At 38.3% G+C, this 21,368-nt stretch overlaps 2 protein-coding genes across 5 annotated transcripts in view; both read left to right on the top strand.

Moving 5' to 3' along the window:
• The first annotated feature begins 2,373 nt into the window (after positions 1–2,373).
• Positions 2,374–3,448, top strand: LOC132787081 (uncharacterized). The gene has a single exon (XM_060793972.1). It carries the CDS (start codon positions 3,009–3,011, stop codon positions 3,297–3,299), a length of 291 nt encoding a protein of 96 aa, XP_060649955.1. The 5' UTR covers positions 2,374–3,008; the 3' UTR covers positions 3,300–3,448.
• Positions 3,329–21,368, top strand: part of LOC132787074 (zinc finger protein 395) — a 156,800-nt gene continuing 138,760 nt past the window's right edge. Inside the window, exon 1 of one of the 4 annotated variants that reach the window (XM_060793965.1) lies at positions 3,329–4,188. In XM_060793965.1, coding sequence (XP_060649948.1) covers positions 3,637–4,188 — 552 coding nt within the window. In that variant the 5' untranslated portion in view covers positions 3,329–3,636. The remainder of the gene's footprint in view (positions 4,189–21,368) is intronic. The other 3 variants (XM_060793962.1, XM_060793963.1, XM_060793964.1) reach the window with 3 other exon arrangements.

The following is a 21,368-nucleotide window of genomic DNA, read 5'->3' as shown; positions in this document are numbered from 1 at the left end:
GGTTTTGTAACTCGAAGATTGCATTCGAAGGCAATGGAGCACCGGCAATCGCTGCGCTGCTGACGTCGCAGTCGCTGTCGTTGTTGTTATTGCTGCTTGGGTTTTTCGTAACTGCGTATTTGTTGTAATGCCAGCAACGCTCTGTTGAATACAATTGGTGCTTTGTTGTTAGTGTTGTTGTTGTTGTTGTTGTGCCTACATATTTTGCGCTTAGGAATTTTCACTCAAGAAAATGATTAATTGAATTTGTCAGATAACGCATCTTTGCAGTTGGTCGCCCATTTGCCACAATGATCAAAACTGTTCATAATCAGCTTGGATTAAAGAAAATAAATAAATATTAAAGCATATCTAAGAGATTCAATTACCAATACAAATAGAGATTAAAATATAATATGTGTGTGAGCATAACCTCCCCCTATGATCCCCAGAACTACTACGCAACGCATTTTGGGCGTCTATCGCAAATGGCGTTCTCAAAAATTCTGCTGGCATGAAATCCACCCCAAACACACATACACAACAACAACAACATCACAAATCTATGCGCCTTTATATATGTGGGTATGTGTATGCATGTATTTGTGTGTACCTATGCTGGCTGATGGATATCGAGAGTGCGTAAGCCCAAAAAAACAACAACAAAAAATACGCCAGTCTCATCACTTGCTTCTCCTCCTCCTCCTCCGATGCCATCCATCGTCGCTGCGCTATGCCTACAGAGGTCATTCCAAAGGCAACAACAATGCCAATAACAGCTACATACAGTCAACATAAAGCAAAACCAACAACAGCAAAGGCCCCCAAAAAATCTGAAATACATACGCACAACATAAATACCAACAACAACAACAGCGGTAGCAACAACAGCAGCAGAGGCAGCAACGTCAACAGCAACATAGAATTCATGCCGATGTAAACAAAAGCAGCTGTTATTGGTTGAGCGAGAGAGGGAGAGAGAGCGAGCGAAACCAAGAGAGTAAGATCAGACTCTCCCCCACCCAGGCACACTCAGTCACTCATACATACAGCAGAGTGCGCTCTTTAACTGTTAAATTTGTGACGTTGACAGAAAACCGGCCGGCGCTTTTACAGTAAATGCCCTGCAAGCAACAAATCAATAACATTGCTCAGTCGATTTCAGCAACCAGTGGAAAATAAGAATAAAATGTTAAGTTTTACATTTATAAATGTAGCTTATAGATACCATAATAAGCGAGGAAATTGATTGAATAAATAACTCAATTTATTTAGATTACAAAACTACAAATTGATGGCAACTTAATTTTAGTGCAACCATAGTTAGAGTATTGAAGTGTCGTTGAATGTATTGGAATTGCGACTCATTTATTATGTGGATGAAGTTCTCTGTATTGGCTCTGCGCTCAACAGCTGTTTTCGCAACATTGTTGCTGTGCTGCCAACAACAGCTGTTATTGTGTTGTTGCCAGCGTCTCGCTCTCTCTCTCTCTTTCGCTCACGGTCTGTTGTTGATATGGCACACAGATGGACGCACACAGAGGCACAGTTATGCGGCGCTCTGTTGACGTTGTGAAAAATGTTGACAAGTGTTTAACTTTTTGTTAACTGCGTAGTTTTTTTTGGGTTGGGGTTGGTAGAGCAGAGCGACGGAGACAGCGACAGCGACATCGATGTCTACGTCGACATTTGCTGTTATGCTGGCAAACAGACGATGGCGTCATAGACTCACAGTCACAAAGAGTATGAATGTGTGTGTGTGCTTTATGTACTGTATATGTGACTGTTATATTGTGATAAGCGAGACTGCGTAGCTACAAATTGGCGATAATTACGCGCTGATGCGGAGGCGGGGGTTGAGAGCAGGGAGTGTCAAATTTAATTAAGCTACATATTGTTGTATGTGAATGTATTATATACTATGTATGTGTGTTGTATATATTTATGTTTATTCACTGTTAAAAACTAACATTTTGTCTGTTAAGTTAATTTGAGGCCTACGTACATGCATACAAGCATACAAATGCATTTTGTACTGCAAAGATTTCAAGAGCATGCTGTGTTGCTCAAGTATTTTACGTATTATGCTGTGGAAAACTCACACACACAGCAGCATAGTTTTCCAACAGCAGGTACGCACAACAAGCATATCTATGCATGTTTTGGATGGGTGTGTGTGTGAGTGTGTGAAAGCATAATATAAAACAAACGCAAGCAGCACAGCAACAGCAACAGAGAGAGCGCAGTCTAAAGAGCAAGCGAACGAGCGAGCGAGAGAGCGACATGAACAGCGAGCATGAGAGAGTCTATGTGTATGTGTGAGTGTGTGTGTGTGTGTATGTTGCTCGTTGCTGCGCCGCCAATGTAACTCGTTGCCGCTCGTTTAGTCTTTGATAGCCAACTCTCGTGTACAGACCGATAAGCGCTTTATTTGCGAGTCGCCAACGTCGTCGTCGTCAACGTAGACGCCAAATAAACCAAAATACAATAAAACAAATATACATATGTATTGGAACAATCAACAAATGCAATTTCAAATGTGAAAATATCAACTGACTGTTGGTTAATAATACAACAACAGCAACACAAAGTATTGGGTAATTCCCAACAACAACAAAACAAACAACAACAAACAACAAGCAAAATAAAAAAGTTCGTGCAGCATCAAAAAAGCGGCAGCAGATTGCATCCATTTTGCTCTCTGACGCTTTGCAAGTGTATGTGAGTGTGTGTTTGTGTGTGTGTGCGTTTCTCAGAGAGAAAGAAAGAAAAACTTTGTCGAGGAAAAAGTGAAACGACCGGCAGCGAAAGCAGCGTGAAAGCAAACCAAGCAATAAATAGAATACGAAAAAAACACACAAATCAAACTACATTTCAAATTTTGTTGTTTTCGAATTGAAAAACATATCGGTTGCATGTGGCAACAACAACAGCAAAGAGACTGTTTTGGTTTTTTTGTTGTTCATTTCTTTGCGCATTGATTTCGTCGTGGCCAACAAGAGCCAGAGGAAGCAGCCACAAATTGGATTATGCTTAGGCCCAAAGGCAATAACAACACATCAACAACCACAACAACAACGGCAACAAAGCATGTGAAGCTGCCCCAAACGTTCGATGATGCTGCCACCTTGCATCATCAACATCAACATCAACATCAACTACAACAACATCGCCTTGCAACCGTCCAAGCCTTGCAACTGCGTCTCGATTACAATCAGCATTTGAATCAACGTGTCACGCTTTGTCTGGAGCTTTATCACAAGAACATTATCAAAAAACTCAGCGAGCTCAACAAAATCAATGTCTACAAATTGAGTTAAACAACAAAAAAAAAAGAAGTAGAAATCGAAAACTGTCGTCAATCAAAACCAAAACTGTGTGCAACAAGTTGTCAAAAGTGCAAGCAACAAAAATAAAAAGCTCAAAGTGCAAAATAAAATAAAAGTGTAATAAAAAGTGCAATAAAAAAGCAAATCAAATGAAAAATGAAAAGTGCTAAAAATGCTGGTGCCAAGGCAAATTAAAAAGAAAACTCTGTAGTCGAAGAACAGTGCGGAATAAAAAAACAACAATTTACCCCTAAAAAAGAAAAGCGTTCACGCAACAACAACAACAACCTTCCCCTTTTTTCCAGTAAAAAAAACAAACAACATAAAAATGTCAACCAGCCGCCGTTTGGCCAAACGCTCAATAATTGGCACCAAAGTCTGTGCTCCGGGTCCGGACGGACTTTGGTATTCGGGTGTCATACAGGACGTTAAGACGCCCACACTAATGTCCGCCGATCCGATGCCGCCGCCCACATTCTTGGCGCCCGGCGATGCGCAATTGAATGCGGATACGCGTTACATAGTTCGATTCGATTTCAAAACGCAAACGTTGCCCGCTAACGTTAATGCTTCTTCTTCCGTCGTCGTCGCCGGTTCCGAGTCGGTTATTGTCGAGACGCGTCGCGCCGCCGCCGCCGCAGCCGCTGCTGCCAGCGTTCACATCAGTCCGGCTCAGGCATTGCGTCGCAATGCAATGACAAAGGAGTTCCGTGAATCCGATCTGATTGGACCCGGTTTTCGTTCCATAATGAGCATTCAATTGCAGCCGGGACAACGCATCTTTATCACCTACAATGGACGCGAGCAGAGCGGCGATGTGGTCCAGCATGATGTCAACAAGGATGAGGTCGTTGTCAAGATCACCACAATTGGCAATGAGGTGAGTTTCGAAATATATATCTGTAGTAAATGTTGCTTGAAATATCGGTTTATTAGCTATTAGCTTTTTTGCTATTACGCCTCCTCGCTCTTACCTTTTGAGGTGGGTGATAATAATAGAGATAATCGGTGTGTCAGTTACGTCAAACATAGAAAGTATTAAGGAAATAATCCCATTTAGTAAATGTAAAATGTCATCAGCTAAGTTGTGTTAAAGTTGCAGCCTCTTAGCTCTTACCATGTGTGCTGTACGTTAATTTCATTTGCCAGTCAATTATTACAAATAACTTTATGTATAAATATATGTAAATAGGTAGAATTGGAATTTGTAAAATAAGCAGCCTCCTATATCTTACCGATCCATTATCATGTTAAAATTGCAGCCTTCTAGGTTCTACCATTTTAGTTTTAGATTGATAGCGCAGTTTTAGATTGGTAGTTTAGTCAATCAGGCTTAACAACTTTATAGATATAGATTAAAGTAGTTATTCTCTGAAGATCTGTGTTGTATATAACTTTCAGCCTTCTAGCACTTACCTTATCAGTTTAGTCTGTCAGTCAACTAATACTACTTTAAATATATATGAATTAAAACAGCTAGAGGAGGATTTTTAAATGTCATTAACTATGTGATTTAAAAACTTTGGAGCCTCCTAGCTCTTACCATTTGACCTTTAGGTCTTATCGTTTAAGTTTTGTATAATAGTTTAGTCAGTCAATCCGACTAAATAACTTGATATACAGATGGAAGATGAAAAGGAATTTAAAAATTTGTGTTTCATACAAAATTTACAGCCTCCTAGCTATTACCATTTGAACTATGCGTTCACAAATTACCGCCTAGGTCATATCGTTTGAGTTTTACATTGATATTCAATCTGAATAACTTTATATATAGAATAAAGTAGTTATAATAGTAATCTTTTTTATATTTGTTTTATAAAAACTTGCAGCCTCCTAGCTCTTACCGTTTCAGTTGACTCAATAAGCTCAAACCACTTCATATATGTAAATATGAATTTAAATAGTTGTAGAAAGAATATAAAATTGTCATTAGTTATTTTATTAAAAATATTGCAACCTCCTAGCTCTTACCTTATATAAATTTCTAGTCGTTTTAGGCATAACCCACTATTAGTCTCATTATTTGTCAGTTTTGCATGTGCTTTCAACACAAAAAGATGTATGAACAAAAAAAAAATTATAAGAGATTGCGATGCAGTGCATATAAAATAAAATCAAAGCTTTGACTTGCCCCCATTTGTGGCGGTGGGTGGGTGGTTGGCTTTTTTGGTTTCAGTTTGTGTCCACCCACGACACGACAAATGTGCAGCTGGCGGCGTTTTGCTCAAAACTGTGCCAAGGTCAGCCTCAGCCCCAGCCCCAGCCCCAATCGCAATCGCAGTCGCAGCCTCAGAGTTGTATGCTGCTGCACATAAAACTACATGCAATACATATGTAGCTATGTTATATATCTATGTGTGTGTATCTGTGTGGGGTTGAGCATACATTATGTGCATATGCTTTTTGTGCAGTGCACTGCAATTGCATTGCATTGCTTGGTCACTGGCAAAATTGCTTTTGAGGGTCGCATTTCGCGCTTTTCAGAGTCACGTAACTGGGTTAACTCGGGTGTGCTGTTTGTGTGTGTGCTGTTGGCCTTCTTCTGCTGCCGTTGCTACTTCTTGAGCTGCCAAATGCCCTGGATGGCCTAAATACAAAAAGCCAACACAATAACTATAATGCGAAGAGCAACGACGACATCTTAAGCTGCAGCCAAACATAAAATTTAATGAATTTTATGCTCACACATTTGACCTGATTTCAGTGTCCTCCATGGTCATTCGGCTGTGATTTATGCATCGAGATCAACGTTGACCGATTTGATTCAATATTTAATAATAAATGTATAATATTATAAATATTTCAAAGAAAATCATCGTCAGCTGTGGATTTATAAATAATGCAACCTCGGCTTTATGAATCATTTGCAGATCAAAATAACACCAACTTCATGACGCTTGTTCTCGAACACACAATTATTTGATTTTAGAAATAATCGTGTGTTATTTTGTGAACATTCCTGAGACTCAATTGAGTCGATCATCATCGATGAAAAGTCCAAAATAGAAATTTTGTGCTATATTTGGTGGGTTGCTAACCCACTGGTTGCATTTTTGTGGTGTGTGTGTGTGTTTTCAACTCATCATTGCTCACGTTTTTCTAGTACGTGTGTGTGTGTGTGTAATAATGCTTTTTTGTGGCGTCTCCAGGCCACAGCCCCAAAAATACAATTACGTCACTCCAAGAGCGACCCGCACGATTTCTATGCCAGAGTGAAGCATCATTCATGGGGGGGTTCAACTTTTATAAGTAGAATTGCTCGATTTCGAAGCCCCGATCTACGATGTTCCGATGCTTTGATGCTTCGATGCTTCGTTGTTGATGGCAATGACGATGCCGCGACGATGTCGTAATAGAAATGTTGTTTAGCATTAAATTCGTGCAAGAATTCGATAGACAAATAACAGAAAAAAATAAGCAATGTTCAGGGTTAAATAAACACTCAACATACGTGGAAACGTATTTGTATCTTCCTCGCTCTCGCTCTCTTTCTCCGTCTCTGTCTCTTCTCTGTCTCTCTTTTTGTAGATACACATAACAAGTTCGTACGTTCAATTTAAATTTCTCACAATTCTAATGCTTGATAGCTAATTATATAGATTATTTTGCCAGACTGGCGCTCATGAACATAGGAATTGTTTTCGCTTAATTGCGTCATAAGTCAGCCAGGAGAAACATATATAAAAATAGCTACGGCTTGTAGTTGGATGTCATTGATAGTTAGATAAGCGTACGTACGCTCGCCTGCATGCTACAGATACAAATGTATCTACAGCCGGCCCCTGACTGAGACCGGCAACAAACAGCCTCAAACTGCGTTTTCGAATTCACCTTTTGCGCTCTCTCTTTATCTGTCGCCACATCTTTCTCTCTCTCTGTCTCTCTCTCAGTTTCGTTTATCTCATTTACTTCCTACACTTGTGATGTTTTTGTTTTTCTTTTAGCTGTTATTATTGTTTTGCAGCCCGCAGCTTTGCAACTAATAATCGCTAAATACTCGTACGTTTTGCAATTGTTGCTGCACTGCACTGCACTCTGGGGCGTGTGCTAACAACGAGCTACACAAATGCATAGCGACAGCTACAGCTACAGATACAGATACATCTACAGATATAGATGTAGATGTAGCTACAGATACCCAGTCTCAATGCCAACTCAGCTGCGCGTATCTGTTCCGTGTGGCTTGTCAATATATCTCAGTTAGTGCTTACATGGGTGTGTGCCTCAACGAGTGTGTGCGTATGTGTGTGTGTGTGTGTGTTGGGACTCAATGTATCCAACAGATGCGCAACGCTCCGAGCGGACACACACTATAGTTGTTGTTTTTTTTCTATGCTGTATTTGAAAAATATATTTCTCAACTATTTGTTTGACCCTGAGTTCAGCTATTTGAAAGCATAGAACGACGCACAACAAAAACAATAAACAATCGTTACATGAATTTTACAAACTTTTGTGCAGCATAAAGTGGAAACTTTGTATCTTTAAAAAGTATTTAATAGATTTGTATTTTTACAAAGTAGAAATGCGTTTTAGTTTAATAGATTTATATTTCTTTAAGCAAGATATACTTTTAAGTTAATGCGATTGTCACTAGATCGTTTCATTTTAAACAATTTAAAATTTAGTAATGTTTTTTCTACTCTATTTTCTACAAAATGTTATACTTTTTTTTTACTTTTTTCTACTTTATTTTATACTCAGTTCACTTTGAAAACTTGCGTTAATAGTACAATCAATATGTCTTAAAATGTTGAATACTGAACACTGAACACTGAACACTGAATGCTCAATGTCAGTTTCATTTGAGCCCTTACAAGTCGCTTATGACCTCATCAAGCGCTAGTCAATAATTTACACAAAACACACCCAAAAAAAGCGGAGAAAAAAGCAGAAAAAAAAAACTGAAAACAAAACAACGAAATGTGACCTGATGTGCAGAGAGTCAAAAAGCTAAATCGAAGCTTTATGTTTATTTTGTAGCTATAGCTATATAGCGATTGCCGCTCATCGTAAGTCAATCAACAATTGGTTTCGTAATCGTAATACAAACTTCCACGATGAACTCAACGAGAGCGAGAGAGAGAGAGAGAGAAGGGGAGAATCAGCAGCAAAGAAAAGACAAAAAAAAATATATAGAAAAGCTGTATCTGTATCTGAGTAAATGTATCTGTATCTATGCTTGTCCTCGCATGTGATGCTCACGTGTGTTTTATGTTTTGTGTGTGTGTGTTTTTTTTTTGGCTGCCAGTTCGAGCCAGTTTCATATTTTATACAATGATCCATTGTTGTTTAGCTTGTTGTAAAAATGTGGAAAACGCAGTCGACAACAACAACAAAATATGTACGATATTTTGAATTTGAATTTGAATTCGACTTGAGCAACAGCCTTTTGTTTATGGCGAGTAAACACACACACAAACACACACATACACTTATACACTCCCCAACTAGTTTGGCCGGCTCTCTATGAGTGTAGTTGTGTGTGTGTGTGTGTGTGACGGAAACGTGAGGCAATTTATTCTAAGGTTATTTGTGAACGAGAAACTTGTTGCTCGCATTTTCATTTCAATTACGATGACGTATACGCCGCGTCAGCCGCCTAATTACCAGCCAATGAATCAGTTTGCCCTCAGCCCAGGAGTCGTATATAATTTGCCAGCCTAATATAATTAAAGGGCAACGCACAACAAACACAATACGAGTAGAGTATACTAAGCTCAACTGTCTGGGCAAATGTCAGGCGCCATTTATCAAGTTTTATTTTTGTATTTCTTCCTTTTTTCTTTTCCTCTTACTTTATAAGTGCGTTAACTGCGGTTACTTTAACTGGACTCCCTCGAGATTTTTGATGTTGTTTTGTTTGCTCACACTTCCGCAGTCTCGTTGTGTATTTAAAAGTACATTTATTTTAATGACATTGAAACACACGCAACTTGCTCTCTGACATAGTTTCTCATGTGTGTCTTCGTTTACCAAGAAACTGTCAATTTTTGGTATGATTCGCTTTCAATTCTTACTTTACTTTCATTCGTCATTTGTCTTACAATTAGTTTCTGTATTTCTCTCTCTCTTTCTTTCGACCCATTTTGGTCGTAAATTAAAAGTATTTAGGAGAGAATATAAAGTGCAGTCGCGCACTTTGAGCGCGTTTTAAAATTAATGGAGCAACGCATTTCATTTCATTTTGTGTATTTCTGTACGAGTATTTTTTCATCAGTCGAAAAGCATTGCACGAACAAAAAAATATATATATATAAACTGTTGACCATGTCATTGGCAATGGCACTGACAACGCTCTGACTTCACTGTCAGCTGACAGAAACGCTGCAAAAAAATAAACAGTTTATATGTTGACCCAAAAGAAAGTGAAAAATGCTTTTAACTGTAGTTTAACAAGTTCTGTGAGGTTGGTAAAGGTTGCCAGAGCTGTTTGTCAGCTGCAGGCACAGCCAACTCTCAACTCTCAAGCTCAAGGAAATTGTATTTATATTTATAAATTGCAAACCAAGTGAAAGGGCGCTCCAAGGATTTGAGTCTTTTGGAAAGTAGGAAATCCTTTCACTTTTCCCTTAAAACTTGATAATTTAATAATCGTTAAGCTACATTTGAAAATATGTTAAAAGCTTCAATTTATCAATATATGTTTGGTATTTATCTGTGTACGATTTATCAGTCATTCAATTCAAGCGGCGCTTTGACGTTGATCAAAAACCATTTCAAATTGACCCACATACCAAGGTGCCACACACACACACACTCGTACACACACACTTCTCTCTTTTGTCAGGTGTGCATTTGTGGTGTTGTTGCTTTTAAGGCCGCTATAAAGCGGCAAAAGCCAAACCATTAAAGCCCGCTACAACCAAAAATCCCCCCCCTTCAAAAAGCTGCCTGCAGTTTTTTGTTTTTTTTTACATTTTGTATTTTTTGAAAGTCGTTTAGATTTTGGTTTTTCGACTATTTCAGTTTTTTGTGTGTTGTTTTTTTTTGGGCTCACCTTCAGTTTCAGTTTTATTTTTTTTGGACTCCCTTTTGGCTTTAGAATAAAGCCACGTCTCACCTCTCCCTTAACACACACACACACACAGATTGTTAACAAAACAAGTTTGCTTTTTGAGGAAGCGACTGATGTTGTCTTTGTTTCTTTCGTTTTTTTTGCTAAAGAACAACATGAGATCCACTGTTGTACATTACAAAATGAGTCATTTGTCACTTTTGCTGGCCATAACTGGGCATTTGGGTCGACAGAAAGAAATGATATCTATACAAAACGATATTTGAACTGGCAACATTCTTCAGACTTTTCGTCACACGATGACATCTGTAAATGGAGACAAGTTCAACAAACAATTAAGCGGGCCGCAAAATGTCGTTCAACCTGAGGCAGTGATAAAGTGAAATATATTATATGTATGTATGTACATAGAAAGAAAAGGTCAAAAATTGAAAAAGAATTTCCAGTCACATCAAATAAAATAAAATGCCAAATACCATACGATACTTTCTGTTTGCATTCGCTGAGCGCAGTTTGTTCAATTATTTATGATACCAAGTACTGATACTTCACTGTCTCTAATTTATCGTTTCCAATTAGAGCACGCGGTTTTTTGTTGAGAAGGAGGAGGCAGCATTTTGCTCAAGTCGAAGTCGGAGACGCTCCTCTACCTGCTGCTGCTGGATTGGGCCACAAGGTTGATTAGTCATTAGAGTGCAGCAAAATGTGGACGACCCAAAACCCGACCCAGAGTCGACCCCGAATCGACCTGGACATAAACAAGGGTTCACTGCAGAGTTCAAGTGACCTGCCAGCCTGTCATTTTTTCTCTCGGTTTTGGTTGTTCGACAAAAAAATAACTAAAAACAAAAAAAACGAAGACGACAACGACGAGTGGAAAAAAGGCAAACAGCACGCAGGCCGAACAAAAAAATCAGCCAAAAAATGTTTGCCGCTATCATAAAACCATAGCAATGCAGCAGGCGAAACAAGCGAATCCCCGAGACCCCGAGTCAGGTCGTTAGCCAGGCCAAACAGCAGGCAGTCCAACACACACTCTACACACACACACACACACACACACAAACACACACACTCTACACACACACACACACACTTTCAGTGAGTTGTAGTTATATCCCGAGACAGGATTGCCAAACGCTTAAGCGAGGCATGGCAATGGAAATGGAAATGGGAAACTGAATCGGGAACAGCAAATGAGACGGGAACGAACACGTTTCGGGTTGCCATTTGGTATTGGTTTTTCTTTTATTTATGAAGTAGGGATCGCTGCCGAGACATTTTCACACAAAGTGCGCGGCAAATGCCTCATAAACGCGCAGATTGAATAGATTATTGGCAGCAGGCGTAACTGCTGACGAAGCATGTGGCCAACATCAGAAGAGATAATTCAAAGGTGCGTTGCATAAAATTGCAAGGAAAACAAAAATATAAAAATATATATTTCCTTTATAAGAATTCGCGAAAAAAGGACAACTTAAAAGAGTCCAAATTTAGTTTAAGTACTTCCAATTAAAATACTTAAAAACTTAAACGCAAAGCTTGGTTGAAGTACTTTTAATTAAAATACTTTATTAGAATAATTGAATCTAAAACAATACAAATTAATTTAAAGAAAAGAAATGTAAGGAATATAATAAATGATTAGAAAATAAAGTACATAAAAAATCACATTATAAATGAAAAAATTCAAAGCACTTTTTTTTAATTATTGGGTATTTCTTTTCGAAATCAATGCAAAAATGTCCAAAGGGGAAATTCTACGAATCGGGGGAATTCCCTAAAGTATTGACAACTTTTTGTGATTTAAGCTTTTTGTTTTCCCTATCAATTAAAGTCGCTGATTCAGTATTGCTTACTGTGTTTATTACCTGTATTAAAATTAATGTTGTTTACATGTTAAATTCAAACAAATTATAATGCATAATTATAAATACTTGGCAATTTAATGTTTGAATATTTATTTCCTTTTTACAAATACCTTACGGAGTGAAAATAATTATTATATACATTTTATTATATTAGTTGACATTCCTTTCCGGAAGTCTCTTTGAAAAGCATTTGCGGCTTTTTGTTGTTGTTGCTGTTGTTGTTGTGGGGGAAACAGTTAAAATACCTTAAAAACCACTTGATAAAGAGACCAACAAGTCTCAATCAAATTTAACGCTCCAACTCACGCTGTTTTGTTGTGTGCGTCTTTTTCTTTTATCATCTGCGCAGTTTTTTTTTATTTTACGCTCAAACAAAAATGTAGGTTAAATAGTTTTTTTTCTCTTCTTTTTTCTGTGTTGGCCTTTGTTCGGCTTTTTTGCGTATAAAATTATGACTTAATTTAAAAGTGAAAGCGTTGCTTGAGCTTGATGCGTAGCTAAAACGTTATTAGGTAATGCTCGAGTTTCTACGACGCAAAGCTTTAAGCGACTTCAAAAGCTTTAAGGAACTTTGCTGCGCAATATGGAGAGAGAGTGAGTGAGGGAGAAGGAGTACAAAGTACAGTGTAATCTGAAATGCAGGACAAAGTTAGTTTGCTACCCACTCTCCACCGAAAAAAAGAGACACAGTCTCTATCAAAGTAATCAAGTTGCCAAGCGAACGCACACAAACGCAAAACACACGCATACGCTCTCAGTTACAGGCGAAGAGCAAGAGATGGGGAAGGGGGGAGATGACAGTGCTGGGTCGTGTGCGTGCCACAGAACGTAAACAAAAACACGAATGTAAAGAAGAAGCGGAAAGTGCGAGATAAACAGAAAACAGCTGTACACACCATGAAAGCGAGCCCAAGCAAAGAGCGTGTGTGCGACAGAGATGCCAAATTGCCGACAGAGATGCCGTACGCAATGTGGAGGCGAGAGCAGCGCAGCTGCTGTTGTTGTTGTTGTCTCCCGCAGAAACCCGTTTGAGTAACGAAGAAGAGGACAAAAAAAATATATAAAATAAACGGAGCCACAGCGACAGTTACGCACTTTACGCACGCTCTGAGCTGATTGTCAGCTTGTTTGCTGCCTCTGTGTGTGTGCGTATGTGTGAGTGTGTCTTGATATTTTTGCCTTTGCCTTTGAAGAAAAACCGGCTCGCTCTCTTGCTCTTGCTCTCTCACTCGCTTGGTGCCTGGAGTTTGGGTTTTGTGTGGCGGAAATACGCAGCAGCGTTGACCGCCCGCTGACACACACACACACAAACACACACGGAGACACACGCACACACTTGAGTAGACGTATTTAACAAAGAAGAAGCCACGCATGAAAATTGCTTTTCATGTTGGCAGCGCACAGCGAAAAATCGTATAGAAAAAAAGAGAGAGTGAGAGAGAAGATATCAACGTCAGCAACGTCGCGACGCGGCAACGTCATCGACATTGTTATTTGTGCTTTGTTGGGGCAACCCTGGCAGCATAATCAAACACCCCCACAACTCTACTTCTCGCTGTCTCTGTCGCTGTCTCTGTCTCCCTCCACCCTTGATTTGCTGCCCCACCCTTAACTTGATTTTGCTCCACTGTTGTTTTCATCTTCTGCTGCTGCTTCTTCTTCTTCTATACAATTTTTGTGTTCTTTTTTTTGTTCATAATGTTGCGGCCATTGTCACTTTGGGGCAGCGGCGTCTGGGGCAACCAAAAATAACTGTTTCCGGTATTTGGGTCACATGAAATTTAATCAAATTAAAATGTTCGACAGCAGCAGCAGAGGCAAAAAAAAGGGGCCAAAGTTGGTGGAAAGAGGGCACAACAATTGTTTGATGTGCAGTTGTGCGTGTGTGTGTGTGTGTGTGTGTGTGTGGCAGGCAAATGCATTGCAACAGTTGCTGCTGCCCCGAGGCAACCAATTTGATTATAATTTGAAGTGGATGTGAAACTGCAACAGTTTTGCTGCTGCTGCAAGCTGCAAGCTGCTGTTGATTTCAACAGATTTGTGTGGAGCAGTTGACAGTGGCAACTTACTCCACAAGCGTTGCTGCTCCCCCAAGGGGAATCAACAACAGCAGCAGCAACAGCAGCAGCTCAAGTATCCGACACATATCAAATCGTGAAATCCCCAACGACGCAGTGCGATTGTAAATCTCGTATGCTTATCGTATATGGCTTATCACAGCTGCTGCTTCGAATTTGTTCGAGAGCGAACTCCAACTCAACTCAACTCAAAACTCAAAATCACTTGCGAGTGGAAAGCGATTTCACTGCACACACACACACACACATACTCTGCACAAATGTGCGCGATAATTGAATAAGCTGCTGCAGCGATAACTTTATGATAATGTCTTGATTATGCTCTCCACACTTCACTCTCCGCTTTGCCAGATTAGCTTCTTTCATCAACATTGTTGTTTATCAATAACTCAATTGATTGTGTTGCGCAAAAAGTCTGATTTGAGTGAAAACCGTGGCAAGGCAAAAGAAAATTCCAAAGATTAGCTTGAAAATATGCGTGGAATTAAGTGCATCTGGACTTGAAAGAAGAACCGCTTTTGAAGCTCAGCATAAGCTCCAATATATTGGTAATTTTATGGATATGTGTTAGCACCGAATGTGCGGAAAATATATTAATAAATTTATGGATTTGTAGCGGAAAGCATCTTTTTATTGCTATTCAATTTTCAGAGAAATTAAATTCAACAATAGCCACGAATTTCATTTTTATATCAAATATTATGTCAATGAAAATATCGTTTATTGAACTAAATTGCTTTTCCAAATACAATCAATATGTTTAATCTTTTTATTTGAAGTATTTAAAATAAAATAGAAAATTTCAAAGCCATAAAATTGTCGTTAAGATACATTTGTCATTCGTATGTATATAAAAACAGTTGATAAAATATATATATTATTGAAAATTAAATCTTTAAGCTTAAATCGGAATTCTTAATAAATAAAATATTCGTTTGTCTAGCAAAATTTGTAAACGTCCAAAATTAGTTCATATTACATTCTCGTATTCTTAAAAATTTGACAATTTGAACATAAAATCTACATTTTAAAATAAGTTAATCCAAATAACATTTTATTTATAGCCTTAAAATCAAATTAATAAATATGTTTTATAATCAAATTTGTTTGACACAAGAAAAATTTCATATATACTTTTTTACATTTTTTAAGATCAATAAAATATGTATGACAACAAGTAAAAATTTAGTTTTGTTTTATTTTAAATATATTTTCAACTTAATTATTTTTAAACTTCAATTAACACTTAATGTGTTTTTATAAGAGATCTGCTTTAAGAAGGAATGATAATTTTATTTTTTTGATTTTAAATATTTAAATTAGCAACCTTACAATCATGTATTCAAGACAGTTGTTGAAAATAACATGTTACTCCAATCAAAGAGTTTTTCCAAATGTTTTCCAAGTCGAACGCGAACTTTTCGATAAATTCCTTTGGCAGTTTGGAAAATGTTTGAAGATACTTTTTATCTAATGTAAACACACACACACGAATACACACTCGCACACACACTTTCTCCTGCTGTGGATGCTGCGCGCCCTAGAAATTACTATGAAAGCGTATTTCTATCAATGTGTCCATTAGTTTTGCCGGCCGGGTCGAAAGCCCTAAAAAAAAGACGACGCCGAAAGCAGAAAAGATACTTCTGCGATATCGAGATGATGGTGTGAGCGAGATACAACTAGTATTACTACTAAAAACAAAATGGCAGTCGCCCAAGCTGTTCATTGAAAATAATCAAGAAAAAGAAGCAGCGCCACAAGCAGAAATTGAGGGGGTGGAGGGCGAAAAACTACGACGCAATATGGCCGCCATTTTGTTTTGTGTGTGTGCGTATTTGTTTCATGTTGTTGTTGTTGTTGTTTCGTGCCCCGTTATGTTGAGTTTGTTCGCGCTTTTGGCGTCTATATATTTCGATTTTTGTTTTGTTTATTTCGCTTTTCTCAGCTTTTTTTTCTGAGTTTCGTATCAATTTCGAGCTTCCTTGGCGCGTTTTTTTCGCTGCCACTGTTGCTTCTTCTTCTTCTCCTTGCGTAGGCGGCGACGTCATCACGCATTTTTACGCATCGCCCTCTCTCCTTCTCTCTCTCTCTGTCTATTTTCGTTTTTATTTACATTTCGAAAGCGCTACAAAAAAAAGAACGACCAAGAAAAAAACGCTTTCAAGACTGTGTGAAACGCTTTCGATGCCAATCATGCGTAAATTACGCGATTAAATTAAGTTTTACGGCGCAGCATGCAAAAAACAAAAAAAAAGCAGCCGCTTCATCTCATTCTCAGTCTCATTCTCAGTCTCAGTCTTAGCTTTAGATTTAGCTTTGCAAGTTTTGCCACCTTCCGCAGTTTTTTTTTCTTGCGCCCTTTTTGCCATATTTCTTTGGAGGGGCTCCAGTGGGCGTGTCGGCTTTTGTGGGCGTTGGCGCTGCTTCCGTTTTAATGGCATCTGGTACGCAATCTTGTGTTGTGTTGCGTTGTGTTCTATTTTGTCGTCATCGCACGCTGCGTATACGTAATGTGAGTAAGTTGAGTTCGTCTGGCCGTTTGTCTTTCCAACTCTGTCTGTCGACGTTTTGTTTGTTTGTTTGCTTACGTAGCATTATTTCCTTTAAGGCATTCAGCATTTATCAGGCGACTCCGCTGTGTGTGTGTGTGTGTTGGCTAAGCCGCCTTTTTACACATTTACCCGGAAAGAAAAACCTTTTCAATTTTATTTGACTCATTTTCGTATTCGCTTTTCATGCCACATTTCTTGCTCTCTCAGTGTAGTCTCATATTTATGGCTTCCCACTTATTTGCTCGCTTTGCCGGCCTTCTCATCCCCTCTTCCCGCTTCCCTCTTCCCATTCCCTCTTCACACTTTAGCCTAGCTCTCGCGCCCAGCTCATTGCCAAACAGCTGTGGGTTTCATTAGCAGCCTGGCCATTATCACATTGCTCCCAAAAAGAGGCGTGGGCGTAAAACTGCCGCTGCTGGAGTATTGGGCGTGTTTTTTTCTCTCTCTCTCTCTTGTTGTTGTTGTTGTTGGCAGCAGCATGTGGGCGTCTTTGTACGACGTCATAATGTAAATATAGCATATAGCATACTACACACTCTCTTAGCGTTCATTCATTCATTCATTCCGTTGTCCTCACGCAGCTTCTTCTCTGAGTTGATGACGTAGAAAACGAAAAAGTGTTTATCCAACAAATTTTAGGGAAATCAATGCAAAAATTCTTGAAATTCCTTTGCGTACGTGTTTTCAAATTCAATTTTACTTATATATCTATGTATTTTTTTTTTGCTCTAAGTTATGTTTGTTGTCTGAGTTGAACTTTGGCAAACAATTTTTGTAGTGCGCAGCGAACGCAATGAAATTGCTTAACATTTTCATTGGCATTTTGCTTGACATTTTTGTCGATTACAATGAACGCTCGTAAAATTTTATCGCCACTAATAAAATTTAATTGAAACAGGAAACTCTCGCATAAATTTCACCAGCTCAAAGAGAGTGAGAGAGAGAAGGAGGTTGAGTGTCGCTTTGCTAGAAGATTTTCAATGCAATGAAAAGAAATCCTTGACAGGGGTTGCGACCCACAAAAAGAGGGATGAAGAGTTTAGGAGTAGTTTATGCGCATCGGAAATGCAATTGGATATGGTCAATATATCGAACTACTTACGGCGACGTTCTTAAGTTGCTAAATGCGTATTCGCATTGATTACTTAGAGGTTTAAAGACCCTCATCAGCATCATTATGTGATGTGGAGGTTGCGCCTGCGTCGTCATTCTCTAGAATAGCGTATTAATCACACCGTCGTGTCCCCTCAGGAGGGGGTTTGATCTTGTCACAACGATGCGTCACTTTTCCATATAATATTATGCAAAATAATCTTGAAATTCAACGAGAGAGAGAATAACCCAAAAAGAGAGAGAGAAACGTTGTCTCCCGGCGTTTTTTTGTGTGTGTATTTTTGTTGTTGTTGTGTGTTGTTTATACGCCCATTTGGGTTATTCAACTTTCGGGAACGAACGCGAGTCGAGTCGAGTCGAGCCGTTGATCCCGTTTGACTCTTCCAAAACTGTTTGGGTTGTATTCGGTTTTTTTTTTCTCTTCTTTTCTCTCGCTCTCCCGCTTTTTTGTTGTATACTTTTTCCTCAAGTGCGGCTGTGTGTGTGTGTTTTTTTATTTTTATTTGAACAGGGTAACAAACGCATTTAAATATTTTCGCTTTGCTTGCGGCTCAATTTCAGCAATTGCAATCCACTTGTCAATCTTTTAGCTTTTGTCCAGTTATTATGTAAGAATTTATTTTTGAGTGAATCAGTCGGGGGAGTAGGCCAATAAATACAAATAAATTTCTGCTCACTCTTGATTCGAATTGTGCTTGATCTTCGAAGCAAAGTTGTCAACAATTATTGTTCTTCTTTTGTATTTTGTTTTATTCTTTGCCGCTGTGCAACGTATAATTTAAGAAGAATTTCTGTTATTTTCGAAGCGCGTATCTCTTTTTTAATCAAAGCATGGGGTTTGCTTTGCCGGCATTTCAGTCTGTCTGTTTTTTTATGCTCTCGGCTTTGCTTCCTTCTCCCTCTCCCTTCTCTCTCTCTGTGTGTGTCTGGAGGTGTTGAAATTTCAGTGCACGGCATTGAGGGTTCATTGTCTCGCTCTCCAATAACAACATTCTTGTAGTCTCGTCTCGTCTCGCCGCAACAGCAGCAGCAACAGCAGCAGCTGGTGCAACAGGTGATCCTTTGCCTTTGCCTTTGCCCAGAGAGTTGTCTACCTTTTTTTTTGTCTTCTTCGTGTTTTTTTGCGCCGGCTGAAGGTCAACAAACTTGGTGGTGCCACACAGGGAAAGAGCAACAGAGAGGGAGAGGCAAACGAACTTTAGTCTAACTCGAAAAATTCATGTGTGTATTTGTGTGTGTATTTTATTCCTTTTGTGGCGTCGTCGTCGTGCAGCGAAGCCTGAAAAAACGGTAATTTGAATCCAATCTTTTTGGGGATTCTCTTTTGCCGTGCTGTCGATGGAGATGGAGGTGGAGGAAAATGCCGACAATCAAAACAGAAACCATACGAATACCCAAAAAAACGAAATTCACTCGAAAATTAACCATAAAATGAGACAAGATAGAATAGTTTTCTGTTTGGTTTTGTGGCCACCGACATTTAGATACTCTAAAGTTGAAGATGCAGATCTTAGACGAAGAGCTTACGTTACTAAGTTAATAAGTTATGCCTATGAAAGGTTCTAAGAACCCGTAATAAAACCTCAACTTCAATGCGTGTCAGACTTAATTTATTTATGAAAGAGCGTAGGGAGAACGCAGGTGGGGAGAGACGCGTTTGATTTCGTCATGAGTCCAAAATAAATGCCGTTGCCAGCCACTTGAGAGTCGGTCAAGTCAACCCAGCAACAACAAAAAACGAAGACGAAACAACAACGAAAAAGCCAAAAACCAAACCCAAAACAAATCCGAACCCGAGTCCAAATATGAGACAACGTTCGGGGCAAGTTTATTGACCATCGTCATGACGAAATTTATGCCAATGGTAATTACCAGTAGGCCCAAACAATTTGTTGTGTCGTGTTTGTTTTTTCGGCTGGGAAGAAGCTGAGCTCCCTCCAAAAAAAAAACCTTTTGCTAACTATCATTACCAACAATGGAACTTTGCACATTCTCCTCTCTTCTTCTTTTTCTTCTCTGTCTATTAGGTTTCTATTTATTTAGTTTTGCGTGCGCGTTTCTTTAATTGGTTACGTGACCATCGGCGTAGCTTTCACCCAAATATTGGAGCCCTTCAAATCAATTGATATGCCATCGCTTCGAGGCCTAATCAAGTCAAATTGAGCATATATTCACATACAAAATGATTATCTTTTTTCTGTTTTATTCTGAACACTTTCGCTGGCACAGACTTTAAGCAGAGGATCCAGTTGACCCATTTTGCAGTTGACTTGTCTGCTGTGTCCTGACTGTGAATCTGACTCTGAGTCTGCCAATTGCAAATGGCGTCAAATTTGCTTCCTGCTTTTGCGCTGGCAACGTGAAAATAGGTCAAACAGCATTTTTTTTTTTCGTTCACTGACTTTATTTATTTTGTTGTTGTCGTTGTTGTTGTCGTTGTGTATGCGCTGGAATCATATTTGAAACCTGCAACCGGGCAACGTTGCGCATAAGTTTGTTATGACTAAAGCTTTTGCCTCCGTGTGTGCCACAAATGCAAATGTTGAATTGAAAACAAAACAAAACAAAACCAAACAACAAGCAGACTGTAAGCATGGGAGCCAACCCATCGGAATCAACATCGAAATAACAACAACAGCAACGAATGATGACACACATTTATGTTGTAGCGCCCACCAAAAAAAAAAACTAAAAAAAAAACAGAAATACAAAAATTCAGTTGACATAGAAACCAAAAAGTCGAAGTTTTAATGCTCTAAGGGAATTTGCGAAGAAATATATTCAAGAGAGCATAAACTAAGGCTGTAAATTAGAGTAGAACATTTATTATAATTTCGATAAGGAGATAAAAGTATTAAAAATAAGTAAGAAACTATTTCAAAATATATTAATATGGCTATTGTTTATAGATAGTTTAGAGGGAGCATAAACTTAAGCTAAACATTTATTACAATTTTGTTAAGTGCATTGAAAAAAAGTATTACAAATAAGTAAGAAACAAATACAAAATATATCTAAATGAATATAGTATAAATATGCCTGCAAATTTGAGTCGATTATCATTATATTTTCTACCTATATTCTTATAAAAGATTCTAATGAAAAGTACTAAAAAAAATATGATTTAAAATTCAAATCAAAAATAAAGTCAAAGTAAAAACTTTAGTTGCGAGTTGAAGTAAAACTCTTATTGTATTTGCTGATTATATCAATTTAGGATTAAAAATAATACAGTTCACAATTGAACTCTAAACGAATTTTTGTAAAAATATTATATATTATTAAATATATGCATTGAATTTAAATGAAATATTTTTATTATATTCTTTGAATTTATTTTCAAATTAGTAACTTACAACAATAATTAGAAATTAAGCTCTGAGTGTAAATGGAATATTTTTATAACATTTTGTAGCAAATTA

Source organism: Drosophila nasuta, chromosome 2R (assembly GCF_023558535.2).
Source record: "Drosophila nasuta strain 15112-1781.00 chromosome 2R, ASM2355853v1, whole genome shotgun sequence".
In the NCBI taxonomy this organism is placed as follows: Eukaryota; Metazoa; Arthropoda; class Insecta; order Diptera; family Drosophilidae; genus Drosophila; species Drosophila nasuta.
This window is presented reverse-complemented; position numbering and strand designations above follow the sequence as displayed.

Coding starts and splice junctions, on each gene's coding strand:
- LOC132787081 (XM_060793972.1), top strand. CDS start 3,009: ATGCTTAGGCCCAAAGGCAATAACAACACATCAACAACCACAACAACA.